Consider the following 21,304-nt stretch of genomic DNA (forward strand, 5'->3'; position numbering starts at 1 on the left):
ATAAATATATTATATATATTTATAATATATTCTATATCATTTATTATTTATAATGAAATATTACACATATATTTATATAATATATATTATAATATAAAAAATCCAAAAAAATGAAGAACCGAACCAGTCAAAAACCGAAACCGGTGGTATCGGTTTGGTATTGGTTTAGAGAAATGGAAAAAGTGGTGATACCAATTCGATTTGCAAAAATTGCCCATGGTTCGATTAACCGAACCGTGAACACCCTTAGCTTAATCCAATACCACCCCGACCTAATGCACAACTATCAATTGTATTTTTTATAACACATTTTGAAAACTTAAAAGTGGGAATTTGTTTTATAGGGTTTAAGGTGTTTTTTTTTCATTAGAAAAAAGCATAAAAACTAAAAATCAATATGAAAAGAATCCTAAGGATTAAGACTATGGAATTAGAAGCTAAAAAGTTACAACAATACCTCGTATATAAGCAAGGCATCAAGACCTGGAGGGGCAGATCAGCCAAAACGCGAACCTAATCCAACCCAACTTGAGTCAGAATCAAAACTTTAACCCGATTCCAAAGGATGGAGTCAAGCCGGATTTACTGTTTAACCCGATCCATTGACATCCCTAACTGATAGCTTAAGTTGAAGGATGATTTAAGCCAGCATATACAATGTTCCCTACCTTATAGTCTGGCTCTAAATTAATTTAGAGAGCATCAATGATTCACCAATCCAAGAGCTGAGAGCCCACCCTCATGTCTCCTCAAATGTGGCTGAGCTTTTGGTAACACAAATCATCAACTTTCTAAGATAACAAGGCCACAGAGTCACAAGGGTCCTACATCCTATGTTTGGTTATGAAACTTCAGAAACTTGGGGAGACAACATGCCAGAGTAGCAAAAACAAAGCTAGAACAAGGCTTTTCCCACATGGTAGCTGCAGCGGCAACTTCAAGCGGCTCCATATGCTTCTCCATCTTATCCACTCCACTCATCATGTGGTATAAATTTAATCATTGGAGACAAAAGCTGACTTACCTTCACCACTGCACTACTAAACCATATCCTCCCCCTTTAAAATTAACAAAAAAAAGTGTAGAGTGGGGATGATAATCCTCTATATTGTGGGAATGGGAAATTTCTTCTTCTTACTTTTCTATTAAGAATAGAAAATGCAAAGGTATGCCCCTATATTTTCCTTTGTTGCTACTTGACACATCCGGAGGCGATGTTTGGTAATGTGGTGGTTTCTATTTGAAACTACGGAGGGTGTTGGAGTGCCCATTTAAAAAAAAAAAAACAGCCCAATGAACTGGCTCTTAGTTGGCATCTATGTGGCAGTGTACTGGTGCACACATGCTAGAAAAAGCTATACACTATTAAATACCCAATCCTAACTCCAAATTAAAACAAAAGTTTATTTTTTTTATTTTTTATTTTTTTATGTTTCTAGAACGAGTTCAAATCATTAGATCTGCATTTAGATGTTAGGCAACATTTATCCTTAAATTTGACTATTGGATGATATTCACTATAGCATTGAATATAAACATTTCAATGGCATTGTCTCTCTAAATGTTTAAACCTAAAGGCTGTGTTTAGTTGCAATGCAAATAAATTTGCATTGATACAAAATCATGGCAATGTAAACGATTTGAGTGTAAATTTTGACTTATTTTTGTTTTAAATTTTAGTTTATTTTATTTGATTATAGTACAAATAAAGTTATATTAAGACATGAAGTAGAATAAAGTAAAATCCAAAACAAAATTAAACAAAAAATTGCATTTTATATATTTGCACTCATATATTTGTACTAGTGCAAATAAATTTGCACTGCAAGCAAACACGGCCAAAATGGCAATGGTACCCATACAACCTAAGTGAAATGCTAAGGACCAGATCTACTAGTAACAAACAATGTAAATAAATGCATCTTGCTCAAGTGTTGAGGACAGATGGCACAAACTTAATGTGCATAGCAATGTTTGTTTCCAGCAGATCTGATACCCTTTGAGGGCATGCACATTGTCATTGTGCATTTTAAGATTTAAAATTAAGAAAACATGTCTAGAAGTAAAACACACAATAACCATGAGTAACATAATAATAATAATAATAATAATAATAATAATAATAATATTGTTGTTGTTATTATTATTAGGAAAATTTTACTCATTAGTATCATGTATTTTGGGTTTAGTGTCACTTTGTCCCCGAATTTTAAAATGTAACAACTCAGTACCTAAACTTTCAAAACATGACAATCCAGTACTTACTGTTAATTAGTTGTTAACTAACCGTTAAGTGGTATTTGAAAAAGATACAAATTCCCTTTGAGTGTTCTCTAATTTTCTTTATCAATCATCCAAACATTGACAAAAAACTAACAGCCTTAAATTCTTACCTCTTCTATTTAAAAAAGTTTTTTGTCAAATGTGACCCCAACTTTCTTGAATGAAAAATGCAAGAATTTGAGACTGTTAATTTTTTGTCAACATTTAGATGATTGATAAAGAAACTTAAATAACACCTGAAAGGTATTTATGCCTTTTTCAAATACCACTTAACGACTGGTTAACAAGTAGTTAACGACAAATACTGAATTGTAATGTTTTAAAAATTTGGATATTGAATTGTCATATTTTAAAGTTAAAGAACCAAAGTGGCACCAGACCCAAAATACAAGGTACTAATCAATATAAAAATTTTTAGACTGAAATGTTTCATCTATTATTTTTGCCATTTTAACAATGAAAACTTTTGTTTTGTTTTGTCGACTAATTTGATTTTGATGTAAATGGCATTTTGCCAAACGCTATCATTCATCCAGTGCTGGTCTCGGCTATCCGAGGTCTTGGAAGGAATGGGTAATGGAAATGATAGAGCACACCGACTTACCTTCCTTAATATTTAGCAGTAAATGACCTTTTTCAGTCTCCCTCCACCTACATCTGCCGTAGATTTAACCATCCCATCAAAACTTTTTTGCCTTTAGATGGAGCAAGGCGCAAACATTGCATGTGGTATTATTATGAATGGACACGAAAGATAGCCGATTCTAGTTTTTTCTTTTTTCTTTTTTTTTTTTTTTTTATCCCCAAGTATTGTCTGGACGTAAGCACTTGTCATCCTTTGATGGCCAAACAAAGTAAAATATTAGTTAGTTTTACCTGATGAACATAACCAATTGAGGAGGTGAATTAAAGTCTCTGCTTATGTGAGAAATAAATTAAGAAATAGCTTATATGTTGGTGACCGCTCCTACAATCCCAGATGAAGTAGTATGTACAGTTAGGGGTTTGAATAGGACTGGTTTTGGCCAATCTAATCCGGTTCAAGAGTCCATTACAAATGGATCAGGTCCAATCTTATCCAACAGTATTTTGGACTATTTTGTATTATTTTGATTTAATGTTTGAAACATTTAATCTGTTCAAATTGATTTTAATTTAGATTTATTTTAATCCAGACCCGGTCTATTGATCCCTATATTCTTATCTTCTATCAATAGACTGGATATTGATTCAATCTGTCCTTATCCAATCTAATAAATACTTTAGATTATTATATTTGGACTGGCCCAATTTAATATAACTTATATTCTTATTGATCCATCCAATCCATCCAAATTGATTTTGATTATGATGGATCCAACCCAAAACCGCTCCATTGACACCCTTATACACAATCTTATTCCAGATGAACTACACACCTCTTTATAGTCAATCTCCTATTAAATCGAGAGTTTTATCAACACCAAAATACTAAGACTTAATGGTCTACAGATCACCTTCGGTAAAATTCTAATATCTCTGCCACTCTAGTGCTATTATTCTTATTTTTCTCGAAAAAAAATATTTACGGGGTACTTGGGATTTTTTCTATGATATTAAAATGTTTGAAGAAGGTACCTAGTAAGGGGTGTCTATGGACTGCATTTGGTTCAATCCAATCCAGTCCAATGTAAGTTCATTACAAATGGACCAGGTCCAACCAATCTAATAAATATTCTTAACCATTTTGGACTGGTCTAATTTAATGTCTGGACCATCCTGTTCAAATTTATTTTAATTTAGGTTGGTTCCAATCCAGACCTAGTCCATTAACACCTATATTCTTATCTTATATCAATGGATCAGATGACTCAATCAACCCAATTCAATATAAATTTATTATGGATGAACCAGGTCTAATCCAATCTAATAAATACTTTAAACCATAAAGTCTGAATTGATCCAGTTCAATATGTATTATTGGTCCGCCCAATCCATCTAAATCAATTTTGGTTTAATTGAGGTCCAACCCAAAACCGATCCATTAACACCCTTACTACCAACATATAGACTTTTTGAGAAAAGTGCTTGGCAATTTATAATAGAAAACTATTACAAAAAAATCTGAGGAATAAACTTGTCTATTGGAAGAAAAAGACAAATAAAAACATGCTCTAACAGTGGAATGAATAATGAGGATTATAGTTATTTAGAAGGAATCTTAAATTTACCTCTGTTTATTTATTTATTTTTTCATCATACCACATCCAAAAGGCAGAGGAGGTTCTAGTGGCTATCTCAATAACTGCCAGCTCTGCTGGCCCTCTATTGAAAAAAAAAAGTACTTTTCAAAAAGGCGCTTCCATTTCAATTACGGTATTTTGATGGGTTAGTGAAGAAGGGCTTAACCCTCCAAGAAGCCATATAGGAAACTCTCTAGAACATCTTTGATTCGGCTTTCTGGGATGTCAACGAATGCCCAATAAGATGTTGAGATGCTGAAGGACTAAGAATAAGAGAAATCCACAAAAACAGAGGAGCAGAAATCAAATTATCAGTCATATCAGCTTAGGTACAAAAAGAAAGTCATATTCAAGTTTTTATGGACCAAGGCCAACAACAACAGCTTACAACCTCATTAATAACTAACTTATTCAATAAGGATAAAGCAATAAAGCATTCAGTTCAGCAACAACTGTTATCTAATGGCCAAATGAGGGTGGGTTCAATTTATGCGGCTAAGACTAGCTAGTCAGTTTCTCTCTCTCTCTATTTCGAGAGAGGCTGACTTTGTTCTCTTTGTTCGTCGTCGGCTTTTTGCCTTGGAGTTTTCTCTGCGGTGGTTCCCTTCGGGGAGTCCCCTTTCTCTCTATTCTTTTGTTTACTCAGTTATTCTTTTATTCGTTCTATTCTGCATTTTTTCCCCTCATCCCCTGCTTTCGTTCTCTCTATTTTAACTCCCATATTGTTTTTCCTTTTCTTCTGTTGTCTTTTTCTGTTCGTTTGCTCTTTTTTTCATCGTTATTTTTTGCTTTTTTTTGCGTTTTTTTTTTCTTTTTGAGGGTGTTTTGACATGGGGTTATTTCTCTTGGATCCTTTATTGGGTGATCGACACAAGTGGAGTCTTTTTTACGTTTTGCCATCCATGATTGAGTCAATTTGCGATTCTTCGGCAGATGCAGTTCATGGTCAATTCCGTTCACAGTTCTCTGACGAAGGCAGTTTTGGATGGTGGTTACAATCTCTAGTAATGGTTGTAATATGTGAGGCTTTGTCATCTTTTGCAGATTGGAGACCTCCCCTATCATTTAGGGTCTCTTCTGGAAACCTCTCCTATTACTTTCACTCACAGTTTGTGGTGGATTGAAGATGTATTTGTCTACTTTTGTTGGTGATTTTAATTTACCTTTTTTTTGTTGCATAAGTTCTTTTAGTTCTCCTTCATCCATTTCTATATTTTGTTTTTCTTGAAAAATTGTATCAGTATTTTTAATTGGCCTTGTTGGAAATTCTTTGTATCAAATTTTTGAATGAATGAAATATACTTTAAGCCTTCAAAAGAAAAAAAAAAGGATTGACTAATCTAGTAGATAAATTATAGCCAAGCGAGAAATGTAGGCTTTCATTTGTTCCAATTAAGATCGTCATCATTCATGCCTTATCCCAATTATATAAGTTCGATTATATGAATTCTGTTTTTCTAATTCATTCTATTTAAAACGTGGCTTTAAAAAATGACCCGAAAATGGAACCATTCTGGCCATCAATTTTCGGGTCGACGATTCAATCATTTAGTTCAAATGGACGACCCATTCAAAAAAATAATAATTAAAAATAAAAAATGACCAAAACCATTGAAATGGTCGGCGATTCGATCACCTGGGTCAACAAATCGTTGATCAATTCAACGGTTTTTTTGCCAGATACTAGGTTTGGGGTAAAATGGAGCCTGATGGAGGGTGATTTGGCCCGACCTCACAGCACGGGTACACGTGGGCGTGACCTTGCTCAAACAGTGACTCAGCATGACAGCGCAACGAGCGTGAGCACAACTCGGAGGGAAAGTCCCATTGAATTCAGCTCGACAACTCGGTAGGTAAACTACTTGCTGGAAGCCGCCTTACCCACACCTCCTCCCCAGGGTTAAGGCATTTTGGGGGGTCCCGAGTTCGGGGCACCTTGACCCCTTTTAAGACCCGAGCTCCTCTCAATGGACCTCGGGCCACTCTCAGGCAAGAACGCACCGATCCTTCTCCGGACACCCCGAGGCACAGACACCTCGGGTCAGCTAGCTCAGCATAACCGGCTATAGGCAACCCGGCACGAGGGCTTCCTGCTTGACTGCCGTACACGACAAATCTGTGGACAACAGGCATGTCCCTCGCGCCGCGCCTGTCACCTTTAGAAAGGTGTTCCGCACCTGACAGACACGTACCCTGCAACGATGGCCCTGCGCGTGCCACCTCAGCCTTGCCTGTAACGACTGTGGCAGACTGACAGTGAAGGTTATACCTGCCCTGTTAGAAGTCAGAGGGCTTGAAGCAACAAAATTCAGTTATAAGGGGCTTATTCTCAAGGAACAATGTATCTTTGAATCATCTGCGCAATTTGCACTCTTAGCCTTCGTTTTCCTTTTGCTTCTTGCACATAATGCTGACTTAAGCATCGGAGCGTTCCCGTCAGGAAACCCCTCGGGAGTTCTTCCTCTTTCCTCTCATCTCAGGTACTTCTCAGGAGCCACGCAAGCGCCAGCTAGGAGTGACTGGATTGCGCTACATCAGAGCCGGTTCTAGATGGTTCTCAGGTTGAACAATCCGTCCGTCTAGGTAAATGGTGGTTCGAAAACCATGATTTAAAGCTATATCCACTTTTAAATTAGTGTTTAAATCATTTTTTACTATTTCTATCTGTCATTTTTACTCTATCCCAGGCTCTTTTAAGCCCATATCTTTTTTTCTTTCCTTTTTTTTTCTTGAAAGCCCAAAAGCTACTTCATTGCAAAGATTCTTTTACCAGTATTGGCAATAGAAGATTAGGAGAAGAGGAGCCTGGATCACCTGCCAACAAAACACGTTCCAATCCTTTACTAGCATGATTTTACATTGCACATCTCATACATGATGAATTCCACTTTTATGGTGGTCCTAGTTTCATGATGAGATGTGCAGTATTAGATCAAGTTGGTAGAAGGTTGGAATGAGTTTTCGTTGGCAAAAAATCTCAACTAGGGGAAGAGACCATGTGACTGTCTAGAGAGAATACAAGCCTTCTTCTCCATAAAATGAGCTGCACCATTCTCTGAAGTTAAGTCAAATATGTTTTTCTAAGTTTATTAGTTTTTCCTTTTTTAATTTTTGATAACAGGCCACACAACAGGTGATAGCCCTCCCCCAAACCCCTAAACCTTCCCCCAAACCGGGTGAAGGGTGGGATTCAATCACAAGTCTTCAGTCTTCACTACAATGAAATCAGATCGGTGTCTCATAGAGGGCTAAGGGCGCCCCACATCATCCTCCCACCTGTGTATGGGGAATATCTCTCCATGATAAGAACAGACGATGTTTCTAATGCAGATGAAATGTGAATGTGAGGCCACTACAACCAGCCATAAACTTTACCAACATGTACAGTCTAGCCATAAACTTGAAATTTTGAATAGTCATGATAACACCTCTTTTATCATGTTGACATAAATATTTATATTGCTAAAATATATAAATAAATAATTGTGAATAGTAAATTGTCCTTTATACCCTATTAACCATTTCACTTAGAAGCAAGCTCAACAAAGACTATGGATTCTATCAATTCTTGATAGATTACTATGGAACAAGGCAAATAAGATGTTGTCTTTCAAAAGTTACATTTTTCAATACTTAAATTATTATTATTATTATTATTTTCTCTTTTTATTTTAAAATTGGCAGACGCTGTTTTGGTAGTCAAATTGACAGAGAAGAAACAAAACACAGTTTTTGTCATCCTAGGAACAGAAATCAATGTTATGAAAACCAGACCATATCAAACAGTTGAATGGGTTCAATGGGAACAGGATTTACATCTACTTCGCAAAAGTGAACCGTGGTGAGAAACTATTGACAATGTTCTAATGCAAGTTCATATGCTAGATGCGACACGTGTAGGACGGACTACCGTATCCATTCCAGAGGAAACTATTAGTTGTGCGTGGGGATCTGCTGCTCACAAGAGACTACAGCCACACACATTCAAACATCTCCCAGCAAAATGTTTCCGCTGCTGTGCGAAGGCCTGTGGGTAGTAGTAGTAGATCTGATACACCTAACAACAGTAGGGATTGTGGATTGATAATGTGAGTTTGCCTTCGGTCAGTGCAACGCTTGTTATAATATGAAATTTAACCAGGGGTTCAACATTCTTTTGGGCTGTATAGGAAAGGAAAAGGTTAAGTAGTAGGAATGACATCGGGGTAGGGATTATATATGATGAAGCCGAAAATGGTTTATCAATAAATGAGGAACAGAATCTGTTCACTCCCCCGTATTTGATGAGGTGGTTTGGACTGAATTTAGTCTGCGGTGTGAGGTGGGCTGTTATGTCGAGTTATGAGGCTAAGCTGGAAGTACGAGCTAGGAGCTGAAAGGAATTGGGTAAATTTTTACTCAAGAGGACACTCCGATGCTTAATTCAGTGAGTGTTTCTTAGAGAGATAAAATACGAGAGAATGAGAGCTTATGTGCACTTATTCCTTGGGAGTTGTCCTGGGGTCCTTTTATAGCTCCTTGAGGTTCAGGTGCTGTAAGGCAACATCTCTGAGCCTTGTGCAGAGCCGTTTCCTAAATCCTAGGGTGTATTGGTTAATTGCTAGATCCAAGCTGTGGTTACAGGTTGCTTGCTGGCCTAGAGGCGGTCAACTCGGTGGTCCATTCTCCGAGCTGCGGTTACAGTGTTGTCACAGGCGTTGTTTGCAAGACTGTTTCAGGTGAGCTGGGGATGTCGGCGGATAGAGCTCACCCTAGCTCAACCGTGTGTTTGATGCTAACTGCCATGTGTTACTTCGGCGAGCTACTCTACGGTATTGGACGTTGTGGGCCGAGCTTATTCCAGCTCGACTGCATACCTGGTGTTGGCTGCCATGTGTCAAGCAGGCAAGCTAGTTTGCTGAGGAGAACGTTGTAGGTCGAGCTCGCTCTAGCTCGGCTTCGTACTTGATATTGACTACTACATGTTGAGCCGGCGAGTTGTCTTGCTAAGTGGGATACTGTGCCACTAACAACGTCCATGTATCATCATGAAGTGGGTTGACCAAAATACTCCTCATCAATATACTTACTGTCTCTGACCCTAACTTTGAAAGAAATTCCTAATATCAATAGAGATGGGATCACATTTATCTCACTTTGAAACAAATATTATATACTTACCGTCTCCATCCCTCATATCAATGGAGATGAGTTCCCTGTTGGGGATCTAAAGCCTCAAAATTATTTAACTATTTTTGTTGAAGAATAAATTTATTTTAATTAAAGGAAAATCTTAAAATATAAATAATATTTTAATATATATATAATATAAATAATATATATTAATCAGGAACGGAGCAAGGCATGGAATTCACTCCCCATCCCGGCCTCTATCTCCCACCAACATCACTATTAATTTCTGCCATGTTCCATCCCCACCAAGGCAATTTCCTTTGAACTCTGAATGCAGGAAATGTTGTTCTGAATTCAGAAAATTATCAAATATCCATTTTGATCCCATACATGAGAGTTTTTATTTGTCTTCCTGAGGGTATCATTGAAAAATAAAAAATTATAAAATTGCACTAGAGATAATTAGAAATAAACAACCAATTTTTTCTTAAAATTAAAAGATTCCTCTTAAAAGATAAGAGTTAAGAGGAAAAAAAAGGCCCTAATTATATATCAAGGAGTGTGTAATAAAACTCGACCACTCGTTAGGCATTGCAAGACTTTGGGAAATGCAGATGCTTGCCACCAAATTTTGTGCGTGGTCTGCCTTAATTACCAATTGTTTCACACAAAGGGACGACCTAAAAGATCTTGCCGGATCCTCTTTGCCTAGGTGTTTTCCAGTACCAGTACCACCTTTCCTTGTGACTAGTAAAAGATGGCGACTATACTTCCCTAGCTGCTAGGTACCCAATAAGCGATACCTTGTCTAACAAAACACCAAAATAGTCCATTTCCTTTGGTACTTTGGGTTTACTGCTAAAATGGAGTCTCACATAATGCTTCCCAATCTCTCTCTACCCAGAATTTCTACTTCTCACGAGTCACCTACTATTCAGTTACAATTTAGGGGTGGGTTTTGAGTTGGATCCGTCCAAATCAATATTAATTTGATTGGACTGGATGAACCAATAAGACATTGAATTGGAGCAGTCCAGAGTCCAGACATAATGGTTTAAATTATTTATTGTGGATTGGATTGGACCTGGTCCATCCATAATATGTTTATATTGGATTGGGTCAGATTGAACTAACATCTTTTTCATGGAAAATACATGTGTCAATGGACCAGGTTTGGGTTGTAATTGATCTAAATTAAACCGATTTGAACAGATCGGACGGTCCAGGCATTGAAGTTCACCGACCAAATCCGTTGATGGTCCATTTGTGATGTATTCATATTGGACTGGATCAAATTGGACCAAATCCGGTCAATTGACACCCGTAGCTACAATTATTGGTGTGCCTCCAATCTTAAGAACACTGTTCGTCAAGTTCTTGTCAGATAAGCTCTGTATCTGAGACTACATTTCTAATTGTCTCATGGGAAGGTTTGTTCTTTTTCTTTTACTGGAACAGATGTAGCAGCATTTACCAACTGGGAAGACTGATTGGTTAATTACTTCCCTTTAAACATCTTTATGTAATTTTTCCCTTGTGTGGTTCTTGAGTCGTTGTTCTAGGGCTTAGGAACTTCAACTTTGTTTGTTCTATGCAATCCTTGGATGCCATACAGTGAATGGCATCGTTGCAGCCTTGTGCATTCAACTGATGCTTACTGGTCATGGTCTAGAAACTGTAAAAGGAGACAAGAAGCACATCTTTTCATTTTGGGTTAAGACGCAAGTTGCTGAACCAATAAAAGAACTAAAGAAGACACAAATGAAAGCAATCCTAGTTGAATCCAGCAACTTTATCATCAGCATTTGTGAGGGTGTGCTGGAGGATGTCACAAATGATGATGATGCGCAGAGCAACTAACATTGCTACCATGGTGGAGAACTGTGGCATTAAATTGTCAACCATTTGATTGAATCCATCTACACGCCTTGTGTTGCCAAGAATCAAAGTCCAATCCACTGGTTAAACTAGCTTCTGAATCAATGCAGCACTAGAGAGAGAGAGAGCAGGTTAAGAAATTTGCAGTAGAAAAGTGGCAAAGATGAGCTGGTATCCATGGTGAATCAGTGAATCCCCCAAGTGGTCACCTTCGGGTCCTGAATTCTTGAGAAGCATGCCACCTCCATATCAGAACCCAATAATGGAAACCCACCACTCAACTTAGCAAACAACAGTGAATCCCCAGAGCTCATCATTGTATTCTTGGTCTGATATAGCCACAAACCACTATACCAGATCTGTTCACCAAGTAGCAGCATATCCAACCATGTACTGAAGCTCCTGTAGACAGGGTCTGACATACTTATATGGGATAAAAAGAACAGCTTGCTTTGCTGAACAAAAATACAGTTTTTAAGAATTAACAACCAAAATGGAGAAGGATATCAGGATTCGGGGCAGTTAATTAAAAACTGTCGCTAAAAAGAAAAATTACTTATGGTGTTTATCTAAGGAAAAAAGGGGTTAGCATGGAGATAATTAGATAAACCAAGTCAGAAATTAAATATGAGACCGCATAGCTGTTAAAGGTAATGTTGAATTGTTGATTCTTCATGTATTAACTTTCTTTAGAATGGTATGGACTCAATGGTGGGTTCTAATATTCTATATATGTGACACGTGGCAAGTTAGCGGGCCTCAGGTTACAATCTTTAGGTGGTTGCTTACCTATGTCAGGCTTTAATGAGATTCTATCGACTGTAGCGACAGCCTTAAACCTTATACATAACAACTTTGGCTGATCCAACTGCAACGTAAGAAACAGCTAGCACATCCGAGGGTACTTTTGTATATACACACGTGTTTTGTAATGCTTTTTTCTATAAAAAAAATTCTCAAGATACTCTTTCCCATGTGAAACTGAAACCCAACCCTTGAAATGGGTAATGAATTGGTTGATGCCAATCAGACGGTTAATTTGGTAGTTGGTATTAAGCTAATCGGGCTCCTCATTAAAAATAAAATAAGAAAAAAGAAAAAGAAATGAAAGAAATAGGGGGTGCCAACTGGCGTCTGAAAACAGGTGGTGGCGTGGTGTAACTGTACTCTCTCTTCATCTATTTCTAATGTCGCGTGGAGGATAGCAGCTTTTGCACGCAGGATGAAGTACATATCAGACAACATGGTGCTGACAATGACAAACGGTGTGGATGAATAATCCGAATCCCATTTCCCAATCACCCTAACCAGTGAACAGTGGCTCCCCTCATCAACTCTCCGATCTTGAGGACCACCAGAATCCCGTACATCCATCCAACAGGCCACACTCCCCCCCTCCCTCCCCTTTTAATTACTTTATTAATTTATAAACAGCTAATGAAACGAAGCTCGCCGCTTGCCACATGAAACTGAGAGGGCACACACGTGCACCTTTGCAGGGGTGTCCTTGCACTCTTCTGTGGGACCCTGCGCTGCAACCCCGTGGGGCCATAGTCTGACTCTCTTCCCCACCTCGTTTTGTTCAAACTTCAAACCTAGTGGGACCAGTTTCGTATAACGTTTGACCTGGTCAATACTATTGAAATCCCGCCAGCCCTATTTTCTTTTGCTGCTGTTCTGATTCTCCCTTTTTTATTTTTTTATTCGTCTGCCTAATTTTTAAGACCGTCCAATTAAATATCGTATTTATCAGAGCCGTCCATCTTCGTTCATGGAGTTGTTCTCCGGTATCGGATACCATAGAAGGGTGTTGTGTCTTGGTAATTTCATTTTAAGCATTGCGGCGCCATCTAACTGTCAGCCAACCTGACGGCTGACGCTAATAGACGGTTATTACTCTCTACTGTAGAAAGAAGTACAAGCAAGCCGATGTGGAAGGCTGAATTGCTGGTCCCAGGCCCTCAGCAAGTCAGCATTACAGGGAACCCCTGGTGACTGGCTCTAGATGAACAAATTCTGTTTTCATAAGCAGAATTGTTCCACCCTGCATCTAGATCAAAACCATAATCATCGTCATCTTCATAAAATAGGTGACAAAGACCATTAGAGACCCAGAAAATGTAATGTTAAGGAAAGCAAAAACGCGCCAGATGTTATGCAGGAAATGGATGTTCTGCCATGGAAGAGACCTGCAATTCAAAGCTTTATGTATTATATTTATTTCAATAACTAATACAAAAGACTGACCAAAACACAACATTTTGAGTAGACCTTGCTTTTTTACTATATGAATATGATGATCTCAGACCACCTTCATTTCCCTTAAGAACATCAACAATATAACACAGAAGAAGAAGAAAAAAAGACCCAGATCCTTATTTTCTATAACAGAGAGACAACACAAACAATACCAATGACCAAACAACTTGCAAAGAACATACAACCTAAGATTTACCAAACCCACCACCAAAATTGATTTTTTAATCTCCTATCCCCTTCAGAACATCATCTTATAGTGGTTGTGAGGTCCTTATCTGCTGTTTAGAGCTGTCCGTTGGCAACTGTGCCGAGGACTCCGAAACCACTACAGCCGAAGTCATGGTTTGGTATTGAGGAGGCAATGTGGAACCTGTAGGCTGAGCGTAGTATATTTGGGCATGTGTAGGATCTGCAAATTCGTATGTGTAATTACCGGTGCCGGCAGCGGCGACGGCGATGGACTGAGAGGGGTGATGCATTTGATGGTAACCCATAAATTGTGGTTGATGTTGATCAGAAGACATGTGAAGGAGATGTGGTGGGGCGGGTGTACCGGCTGTTCTGTACATATTTGGGGCCAAATCGGGTTTAGAGGGAGGAGCAGTCCTAGCGGGATACACAGGTGCAGCTGACTCTTTATAAGCTGCAGGAGTGTGAATCATAGCGGGAACTGGAGGTGTAGGTGGGCGACTAGATGCGATGGTGGAATTCTCGCCCAAATTAGTGTGCACAGGCAGGTTGTAAGGTTGGTTCTGCCTTACGGGCAAGAAGTACATTGGGTAATGCTGATCGAGCTGCTGGTGATGCTGTTGTGGCTGTGGCGGAGGATACATTGGGTAGAAAGACGAGATGGGCAACGGCTGCTGGTGGATGTAATGGGTGCCGGCATGAATGAATTGCTGTTGTTGCTGTTGTTGCTGCTGATGTTGATCCAATTGTGGAGTCAATACATGCCCGGAATCCTGAACTTGTTGCATTTGGATTCGATAGCTCGGATCAGATATGTTGCTCTTTGGGTCAACAGGGTTGGAAGAAACTCTGTTTTGTGCAACTTGTACAACTTGCTCTTGATATAACACAGGTTTGGGGCGAGACATCGCATTTGCCATGCTATTGTCTCTGCAAGGATTATAATAAAATTTAAGCCCATTTCGAAACTCAGAACTCGTTCCTACCTAAAGTACTGATCAATGTACCGGAAAATGGAAAACAGGAAGAACAAACACAGAGTAATTTAAGGTATACCTCGCAAGTGAATCCGGCGAAGGTAAATCAACGCCACCACTAGTCTTTTGGCTCAACTGCGTCGGTGCCGGCGGCTGCGGCGGTCTCCGGAATCCAACGGGAGCTCCATGGTCGGATCTCTCATCGTCGGAGAAAACCCGATTCTGGTTTTCGCTAGCTGCAGCAGCAGATGTAGAATTATTGGCGACTGCTGATGGCATCGTTGCGGCGGTAATAGTGGTCGGAAGAGGAGGCGGGGAAGACAAAGCAGAAAAACCCTCCTCTTGTTTCTGCGCAGCTACAGTCATATGTGAGAAATGTTCTTCTAATCCAACCTTCTGATCCTGGGACCGAGGCCCACCATCCTCTACATGAACCCGAATTGGAGGCAAATTTGATAGAGAAGGCGAAGAAGACGCCGACCCAAAAGAGGAATTCGTCTCTAGCATCGGCGAGTCGGGCACCGACTGAACATCTTGCCCTGGTTTAACTTGCTTACTATTGCCCAAGTTTTCTGGTTGAACCTCGGTATCAACAGAAGAGTCGATAGGACCATCGTCAAGGCCCAATAAACAATTAACCGAAGCGGAATCGGCCGAAAGACCTCTTGGCAGAACCCCAGCACCATTGAGAGCGTCCACGAACCAGTTCTCAGACTTTGAGTCATCGAGAAGTGACCCCATCGATGAGGCCGATTCAGGCTTCGAAGGGAATAGAAACAACCGCAGGCGAGAGGGCTTCAAAGAGGAAGCTGAGGTGCGATCGTACTCTTCGATCATGTTTTCGAGATCCTCATCGGTGGTGACGGAGATGAGGGAGTCAAGGTCCTCGTTGGGGAGCTGGTACTTGAGGGTGAAGGAGCGACCGTGGAGAAGGCTGCGGGAGAGACGAGCAGAGAGGTCCGCCAGAGAAGAGAGACGGTCAACGACAACGATGCGGGTGTCTCCGCCAAGGTAGCAGAGAGACTTGTCGTGAGGGCGAGGAACGATGTGACCACCGTAGCTGCACATCAGGCGAAGTTTAGCGCCGGGAACCGGTGGTAATGGCTCATCCCAGGAATCTGCGTTGCGGGAGCGGGGAGAAGAGTCGATGGAGTCGGCGTAGCCGATATGGGTGTTGGCGACGGCGGAGGGAGGTGGCGGAAGTGGTGGCTCCATTGGCGAAGGTGGGGCTGAGCTGGGATTTTTCTCCCTTAGGAGAGATGGAAAGAGAGAGAGAGAGAGAGAGAGGGTGCTCTAATTGGGCGTTGATGCTCTTATACTACTTGCTTCCACGGCCCACCTTTTCTTTTTCTTGTCAAATTGTCATCTTGTTTTTTCGATTTTCTTTTTTATTTTAATATTTCCCTTCAGATACGGGAGCGTGTAATAGAGAGACGGAACACACCAGAGGAAAGATGGGGTGCGAGAAACAAACAGCGAGTGTTGTCGTGATAAAAAAATAGTTTAATTAATTATTAATAGGGTGTTTTAGTGGAAATACCGAAATGTGTACTCAAATTTAGCTTCTTTATTTATTTATTTATTTATTTGCTTTATAAGTCTCACACTATTTTCTATTTTGTGTAAGTGAAGAAAGCGAGGGTGGCGCTCTCTTCAGTCTTCTCTTCAGGTGTATTCTGTAATGTATCACTCTGCAATCTGCGTCCTGGGCGGTGGACTGATAGTACAGACTACAGACTAGCAATTCCAAGTTCCAAGTTCAAACCGTGTGAAGCAAAATGCAAGACAGAATCAAGAAGCTTAAAAAAATATTACACAACACGTATAGTAGGAAACCATCAATTACCTTGGCAAAATTAATGTATGCAGGGGTAAAGTGAATATTTTGTTTTACTCCCAAATTTCCAATGCTGACTCACTGAGTTGGTGACAAGGGCAGATCAAAACTGTTTACATCAACCCTGGTCCCCTTTATTTTTTGAAAGATTTTTTCATGAAACAAATCGCCAAATATGGTTGCTTTTTTTATTTACTATGCGGCACATGGCTATTGGCTAAATAATTGCATGCCCAAGGGAAAAAAAAAAAAAAGGAAGGGATGATTTTTTGTTTCTGCCACATCTGTTAGCAATAAATGATGCTGGAAAAGTGGAAATCATCCATCCATTCTATTATTGTGACTGGTGAAAATGGTTAAATTTTGTAATATTAATGAAACATGGAGAGGTTAACAAACTATATGATGCCTTTAGGGTTACCACATCAACTGTGATGTGTCAAAACATGGGAACTTTTATCTTAATTTTAAAAGTTTTCCTCATTAAATAATGCTGAAAATTGATAGTTTCACCACATGGCAACTAGCTAGACATTCATTAAAAATAATATTGATGAAGAAAAGGAAAAAGGAGTTACAAAGAAATTTGTAAGATAATTCAATGCTGGCATCTAATAAAACATAACATGAAAACCATGGTTCAAACTTCAAATTATCCACAGGCAAAATACGCAAAATTGTTTCAGGTTTCAGTATTTCAACCAGGTGATCTGTAGGAAGGGTATAAACGATTGAATATGGCCTATAGGTAGGGATGACAACGGGGAGGGTTTTACAAATTCTATACCCTATTCGTCTACCTAAACTTTTCAACCAGTATCGGCCTCAAAACCCGTGGCGGATTGGATTTTGAGAATTCAAATTTTATCCATACATGAAAACATAAAACCCTCTCCGCATTCAAGGGTAGGGCGGGTTGAATTTAGAAATCGTATCTAATTTCTTACTATTTCCTATCATATATAAGCAATAAATAAGTAAAATAAAATAAATAAACAATAAAATTTTCAATTATTTGACTAAAACATGTAGAAAATATATGAACTATTGACGTAAAATTCAAAAATATTATTAAATTCAACACTTGGTATATAAAGTTTATATGCTTTCCAATAATTTGCAGCATGCAGGTTAGGGAGGACCGGGTTTAGCCTAATAACGTACCCTACCCATACCTGCCCCAAAACCCATCATTCAAGCAAAAAAAAACCCACCCAATCGGGTAGGGTAGGAGTAGGCACCCACCCCTACCTTTTAGGGATGTTTAGTATTGTATATTACTTCTGTTTATGCCTGATTTGTGCATTGAAAATCTGGAGAAACACATATTGGGTGCAAATTATAATGTAATGATTGTTTATTTATTTTTAGAATCATTTACTAAAACACCCCTTGTAGTTAGTTTTATAGATTTATTAAAATTACTTTATATTTTGTGTTTTACTAAAACACCCCTATAGTTTACAAGCAATTTACTTAATCAACCTTTCATAATATGGAAGTGAAAAATGATTGTTTTGACCTTAAGATCCCTTCAAACAAATTTAATAGACAAAAAATAAAAATGAAAATATCATTTTTGTGCCCAATAAAATGTGAGCAATAACTCTATTTGGTAAAATTTGTTGTTTGTTTGAACATTGTTGACAAAGAATCCAAACAATTTTCTTGATAGATTTGAAAGTCAAGACTTGTTTCTTTCTAGAAGCTTGATATGAAGTTTTATAGGTACTTTTGGAATAAAAAAGCACGGGTTCATGCCCTTAAACATTTTCCATTCTACTTAAATGGCCATCTTACCATTCTTAGACAGAAATACAAAAGACTCTTAATGGAAGAATGATTATAAATTATAGGGGTGTTTTAGTAAAATCCAACTATTGAATAGGTTTTAGTAAATCTGTGAAACTACAAGGGTGTTTTACTAAATGACAATGACCCCTTGTAGTTAGACACACTGGGTGCACCATAAAGAAAAACATTTATATGAGCAGAAAATTTCCTTTAAAGTGAGTTTCATATAACTAGAGATAAGTAGTACAAAACATTTCTACCTAATAGCCCACCAAACATAATTATGGTTTGGTAAAGCCTAAGCGCCCATGTGGCGTTGATGTACCATTGGAATAGACTAGCAACAAGCATACAATTCAATGATACCAAACATCCACTTAGGGGTTGTTTGAACACCCCTAATTGTTTTTGTTTATGATCATGTGACAGTTGTTTTTGTTTTTGTTTTAAAAAATAAAACCAATCATGTTGTGGAGCATACCATTCCCTAAGTTTTCCTTCAAACCAAACACAACATTAGTGTTTCAATGAATTCAAAGATTGATAAAAATATTATATGATATCTACCAATTTATTACAATAGTTTACGTTACCATATTTTAAACTTTGATAGAATGCAAACACAAATATATTCGGTGTAAAACCTTATATATTATGTTTGTAAACCTTGTATTTATACACTCTTCTCAAACCGAGCCAAGGGGGATTTTCAATTCATTTTGTTATGTTGCAATGAGTGTGTATCATGCAACAATAATTTTAGGGCCTTATAGTGAAGGTATAAAAGAAAGCAAACATAAGCAAAGTTGGGATGGATTTGATATTTTGATATGCGATGGGCCAGGCTCTTTTCCAATAGAATGAATATATTATAGCAAAACAATAATGTTTTAACGTGGTAGTAAGGCTTTAATGACACAGGCCTCTAGCTAGGGAATGTGGGCCTTGATGAGCCCAATTTGAACCAAAGCGTTGCAGAAGAGCCTTGCTTGAGCTTTATACATGGAGATGGAGTCAAGAAAATCTGTAATTAGCAAAAGTTGTCGTTGGCTGATTAGTCAAAATTGCTAACAGTACAGCAGGACTGGAGTTGGGTGAGGGACCGAGTCAAGCTACACAAGGCCCGTCGCACTGACAAATGACAATGGACATCCGCTGTGTAAGATGCGCTTTTAGGTTTAGAAAAACCGAAAACGAATAAATTGCATTTCACGATCGTCACCATCTCAGTAGGGTTTGTAAGGACTCAAGAACCTGGGTTTCAATCAGTCAAAGAAGTAAGATACCGGAAGAAGTACCATGTAGTAATTAAATGAAATACACATGAAGCCTGGAAAACAAACAAAATGAAGTAAATGAAAGGGGATTGGCATTTTACTGCTTTTACCTTTTTTTCCCCATCCATATTTGCTTTGCATCTACCTCTTTGAAAACTGTAATTAATTTTGCTGCTGGACTCTGTGGACAGCCCTCTGTAATACGGAAGATCGTCCAATTCGATCTTTTCACCCTATAATATATGTAGGAAATTAAGGGTATTTGTCGGTAGACAAAAGGTACAACCAGCAACAATATGACATGGACGAGGACACTGGACACCATAACTGACCTACAGTTAGACCTTCCCTTCTCCATCCATCTCATGCCTCCAGAGTCCACATGGCCATCAAGAGACGGAACACCATATATATATATATATATATATATAACCAAAAAACTACAGGGGAGATAACAGAGAATGAAAGAAAATAAACCATTTTGCTAGTGAATCAAGAAACTATCTTTCGTGGTTTGATGAATATTAATTGTTTCAAATTCACAATTTAATATCAAGAAAAATAAAGAAAAGAGTCTCAAAAAAAGACCAAATACTCCTCCATCACTATAATATTAAGTCTTAATTCTCAAAGTTTAAAGTATCATACATCTGATAGGCATATTGGGTGTTTTAATATCTAATAATTTTTTTAAAGCTCAGTTTGGAAAGAGTACAGATACAAATATTCACAATGCAAATAGATATCAAAATAATACAAAATACAAGATTTTGTATTCTACATATTTGTATTTGTACTTCTTCTAAACTAAGGCTTAAGGTTTTTGTTTCCCAAATTGCTTTAAATTCAGTTTGGAAGGAGTACAAATACAAATATGTATAAATATATAAAATAGGGAAATTGTCTAAAACTCACCATGAGTTTTCAACATTTCTCTTAAACTCACAACTTTTCAAAATGTCTAAAACTCACAATGTCAGTAAGTTTTTATTTTACAGAACCCGCCTTTCGTTAGTGCACCGTTAATACTTCTTAACAGAGGTGTCCATGTCAGCATAAAGAACAATTTTCATGATCAAATTACCCTTGAATGGTGAGTTAGAGGAAAGATGGTATTTTTTCAGTTTCCAGTTTTCTTGTTCTTTTTGCATTTTTAGTGTTTTGTTATAATTTCCAATGTCTTCTATAATTTCTGTTTTTTTTTTACAATTTTCTAATTTCTACAATCTATAAATTTTCCTGTATTTTTTGTTATTTATTTGCAATTTCTGTGTTTTCTATAATTTTTTGTGTTTTTTCTACAATTTTTATTTTCTGATTTTGTTTTTCAATTTCTGTAGTTTCTATAATTTAAAAATAATTTTTATTTTGTTTGTAATTTCTATAATTTTTGTATATTTTTTGTAATTCCTATGTTTTTATGTATTTTATATTTGAAAATACTTTTTTTAAATTTCTCCTTTTTTCATGTCTAAA

The 21,304-nt window shown here is 37.9% G+C and overlaps 1 protein-coding gene across 1 annotated transcript; it reads right to left on the reverse strand.

Moving 5' to 3' along the window:
- Positions 1 to 13,685: 13,685 nt before the first annotated feature.
- On the reverse strand, positions 13,686 to 16,628 carry LOC148854929 (uncharacterized). The gene is made up of 2 exons (XM_088986264.1): positions 15,000 to 16,628; positions 13,686 to 14,873 (listed from the first exon to the last, which is right to left on the reverse strand). The coding sequence occupies exons 1-2, from the start codon at positions 16,133 to 16,135 to the stop codon at positions 14,006 to 14,008; spliced, it is 2,004 nt and encodes a 667-aa protein (XP_088842390.1). The 5' UTR covers positions 16,136 to 16,628; the 3' UTR covers positions 13,686 to 14,005.
- Positions 16,629 to 21,304: the final 4,676 nt, after the last annotated feature.

Source organism: Nelumbo lutea, chromosome 4, assembly GCF_056320005.1.
Source record: "Nelumbo lutea isolate HS-2025 chromosome 4, American lotus-T2T, whole genome shotgun sequence".
NCBI classification, from domain to species: Eukaryota; Viridiplantae; Streptophyta; class Magnoliopsida; order Proteales; family Nelumbonaceae; genus Nelumbo; species Nelumbo lutea.